The sequence below is a fragment of the Amphibalanus amphitrite genome, unplaced genomic scaffold, assembly GCF_019059575.1.
Source record: "Amphibalanus amphitrite isolate SeventyFive unplaced genomic scaffold, NRLGWU_Aamphi_draft 000042F_arrow, whole genome shotgun sequence".
Lineage (NCBI taxonomy): Eukaryota > Metazoa > Arthropoda > Thecostraca > Balanomorpha > Balanidae > Amphibalanus > Amphibalanus amphitrite.
In genome coordinates, this window is record NW_024881538.1 from 719365 (window position 1) to 723269 (window position 3905).

A 3905-nucleotide genomic window follows, 5' to 3' on the forward strand; every position below is an offset into this window, starting at 1 on the left:
CGGTCTGTTGATGCCTCACAGCGTGGCGTGAGGCTGGGAAGGCGCCAGACTTGGTCGGCCGGTCCCCACAAGTCAATAAATTCAAATCAGGCCGAGACACAGAAATCCGATATTGGCGGAATAAATCTTAGGGCGTGACCGCTTGCAAATGGTAGGGAAGAAATGGACTGAAATCAATTCAGTGTAATCCCAATCGGTCTGTGAGTGGAATAGGATCGGCAAGCTGGCTGGATCGATCGTGTGTGTTAGATATTGAAGCGTAGAAGCGTAGTATCAAATATTCTAAAAACTGCATGTTTTACATGCTATTGCTATTGTGTTTCATGCATACCACCAAAACAACATGTATATTGTACCTTGTAAATCATTCGCTGTAAACGACTAGTTGGAGTAGAGATAATCTGGCACCAGAAGCCCAAATTGATTTCTGCCGCAATGAGTACATACTCGTACATATATAGCAACTGGACAAAACGAATAAATCTTAGTCAGACTGAACGGATATAAGCTCCAATTTCAGGATGAAACACTACTAACTGCTTCGTTGAAAGCCAAAAAAAGAGGAAAAAATGCCACCAGTAACACATATTTTAATTTTTACACCTGATGATATTAAAATGGGATAAACAGCTCTCTCAAATGATCTGTACATAGTTTCAAATGATATCTCGAATACAGTAAGTGCTTCCCTATGCGATCCTGAACTCGCACTTGCCTGCCCTTTTGCGGATTCGGTGACCGCCTATGTATGGTACACAGCTGAGGAAACACACTGTACTGTCAAGTGTTCCTACGGGCCATGTTTTCCCCGCGGCGATTGGTGCTGCCTCCTGGTTGGAGCCGAGCGCTGTTGGTTCAGCTGCGTGCCGACGCTGCACCGGGGCCGTGAGCGGACAGACGGACGACACTGAACGACAAGGACTCCTCTGGTTTACAGCGCCGCCCGTCATGGCTCGACCGGTTCAACTTGGCCTCGCCGCCGCCCTGCTGGCACTGGTCTCCTGTCAAGGTAATTCAAGCGTGCTGACCTCTCTGTCTTACACGGTCACGGATAGGGTTTGATGAAATTGCTGGAGGGCAGGGGTAAATACTAATCGGTCTACCGCGAGACACGCAACCTGTCTGCCGAGTCATGGAGGTCTCAAAGACTAATGTCCTTGCATATGTCTGTGGTGTTTGCATTTGTGTCAACTCTCCGGTCCCTGCACTTCGTTACCGGTGTGTTGCTAATGACGAGGTCACGGCAATGAGTGGATACTGGCCGTGGTATGCTACCTCAATGCTCATTGCTCAGTGGCATGGTGTTTGTGTTTTTTTTTTGTGAAAAGGTGTAGGTTTATGACACTATATCTGTGTTTATGTTTATTTGCCATTGCCACCAGTAGCGCTACACTCCATTGACAAGTGAAGGCCGGAAATCTGTGAAAAAATGTCACTGCATCACGGTATTGTTTTCTCTAAGACTGAAACGCTCTAACATGAAACTGTTCCTCGAACAGATTCTGGCAATGCGGTGTTTTCCACCGGCCACGTGGTCGACATCGCGTATCTACTCTCCCGTAACTGTGCTGCCGACACCGTTGACCTGACCGAGGCGGAGCACCAGGCCCTGCAGGCCGCCAGGACGGAGTGCGAGGTCAGGGCGGCTGCAGGAAGTCACGGTGATGCCTGTGACGGCGTCCCGTATGCTGGACGCTACTACATCTGCATGGCCAATCGGTAAGAATTTCAGAGATCTGTTTTTGGAAATCTCTACTTACTGGTTTCTATCTACGACCATCAAAGAATCTACAAATATATGTAGGCGGATCTTAGTATGCGCGATCACATCATATGTTTTATTATCTTCCTTGAAATGAATATTATCATATATTCAGTTGAATTTTTACCTATCATATTTTAATTGGTGTGTATCATGCTCCGTAGAGCTCTGTAGTTTTTGACAAATATTTGTGTGACTGTCCTGAGACAATTGTGCGAGCTATGACCATTGACCATCGCTGTGTGAGGCAGTACTCACTACTCAAGCAATAAGCACACGATATATAAAACTGCAGCTATACATCCATGTGTACATAATTCGGCATTATTGTCCTATGATGCAGCAAATTTGTCCGCAACAGTGCGGGGATGGAATACGTGATATTTCTTCCGCATATGCCTGTATCAATAACTTCGAGTGTGTCTACCTCCGAAAGGATGATGTAAGCATGGGGCGGGTAGGATAGGGGCTCTATGCAATATGCATGCAATAAACGCATCAACGACATCTTGCTTCTAGCCTACTGTCCTTCTACTCTTAATCCGATGACGATATGTTGTGACAGTGAAGTAGCTTCTCTCAAGTAGGCAAGCATATTTCATTTCATAACAATGAAGAACGCCTGTGCCAACACTAGATTGCAAGTGCTTATAGCATGAACCATTTATTTCTCTTTCAGCCTTCAGCAGCTTGATGCTGCCGGGACGCAGTTCGACCTCAGTGCCTTCCGACGCACTGCGCTGGGGGATGAGGACGGCCCGAACTGGTCGGGAACCAGAGCCGAGCTGTTCTCAATGTGTATCGGTGACGCCGACATCGACCTGCTGCCCCGCCAGCAGGCCGTGTACGTCCACGCGTGCCTCCGCTGGAGTTTGAGCGCCGCCTGCGACGTGCAGCAGGCGCACGAGATGAGACTGGACGACAAGGGCAGAGAGCGTCTGTCGCGCTTCCTCACCGGTCAGTGTCCGATGAGTCCCAGCCAACTGCTGGACGCCTACGGGCTGATCACCAGCCGCACCTGGCCAGAGTGCAGCCGCAGCCTGGCCGGCGCGGCGGCTGGAGACGGTTTCTCCTCCGCTGTCAGTCAGGTGACCTGTCTGCTGCAGGACTTCCAGACCGAAGATGGCGCGCTGGACGCTACCCACCTGAAGAGCGCGGTCAGCTCGGCTCCGGGCGCCGGTCGCTCCTCTTCCACCGGTGTTCTGAAGCGCACTGTGAATGCCTGCGGCGAGACCCAGTCCCTGGGCGAGTTCGTCATGTGCTGGGCCGCCCGGGGCATCTTGACGTGTGTCTTTGGCGAGGCTAACCAGCTGGCCCGTCAGTTCCCGCCGGCCTGTACCGTCTAGCTGGGCGAAATGATGCATTTCTGAAGCCGGTTGGCATGACATGCGCCCTGGAAAATGATGGTAGGTAATATATCGGTAAAGGCAAAGTGGATAGGTATAAACGCGTGTTGAAATATGCATACAGCCGTTTAGCTGTATGCGTAAAGGTGGAAGACGTGCATCTCTTTAAGTGCATTACAACTAGCCGTCAAAAGTTATCTGGGCATGCGCGTGTCCGATTATTGTTCCATATTCTGAAAAATGCTTAATTGTCTTTGGCTGTAAACGACCGAAAATAAAATTTGAATCACTTGTTTGATTATTGGGTCTTTAGGGTGCGCCGACTCCTGAGGTCATTTTGCGCCCAAAATTTGAATCACTGCAGTAGGCATGTGTAAAGACCTTTAGGCATCAAATGCCTACACCGGACTTCCCTGGTAAGTCTCATTTGGGTTTTTGACTGCGTTCTCGGTGGGAGGCAACCGATGCCTAGAAAATCGAACAAAATGAATAAAATACCAATAAACCACTAATTTCACCCATTTCCGCCAGGCGACTCAGCAAGAGGCGCACCAATAACGACGAGGGGAGGCCGTTAAAGGGACGGGACAGGGCCCGGGGAAGTCGCCTCGCGTGTCAGTGCGGATGAATGACTTGGCTGGAGAACAGATGAGGCAGAAGCCGGGCCGGCGTTGTTGGCAGCTCTCACAGCCCCTGGGTATTTGGCGTTGGCGAATGATAGTTGAAGTAAAACAGCACGAAGACTGGTGCTAAAATAAAGTTCGTTTAATTTTTGAATGCAAAACTGCCTACTTGTG

The 3905-nt window shown here is 49.6% G+C and overlaps 1 protein-coding gene across 1 annotated transcript; it reads left to right on the forward strand.

Annotated features, from left to right (window-relative positions):
• The first annotated feature begins 894 nt into the window (after window positions 1–894).
• Window positions 895–3400, forward strand: LOC122376312. The gene is made up of 3 exons (XM_043356121.1): window positions 895–1009; window positions 1500–1719; window positions 2442–3400. Exons 1-3 carry the CDS (start codon window positions 949–951, stop codon window positions 3106–3108), a joined length of 948 nt encoding a protein of 315 aa, XP_043212056.1. The 5' UTR covers window positions 895–948; the 3' UTR covers window positions 3109–3400.
• Window positions 3401–3905: the final 505 nt, after the last annotated feature.

What these genes read in the sequence shown, in the direction of transcription:
- LOC122376312 (XM_043356121.1), top strand. Translation starts at nt 949, where the DNA reads ATGGCTCGACCGGTTCAACTTGGCCTCGCCGCCGCCCTGCTGGCACTG. An exon ending in GGCACTGGTCTCCTGTCAAG is followed by an intron (nt 1,010 to 1,499) that starts GTAATTCAAGCG and finishes TTCCTCGAACAG; the next exon opens with ATTCTGGCAATGCGGTGTTT. An exon ending in TACATCTGCATGGCCAATCG is followed by an intron (nt 1,720 to 2,441) that starts GTAAGAATTTCA and finishes TTTCTCTTTCAG; the next exon opens with CCTTCAGCAGCTTGATGCTG.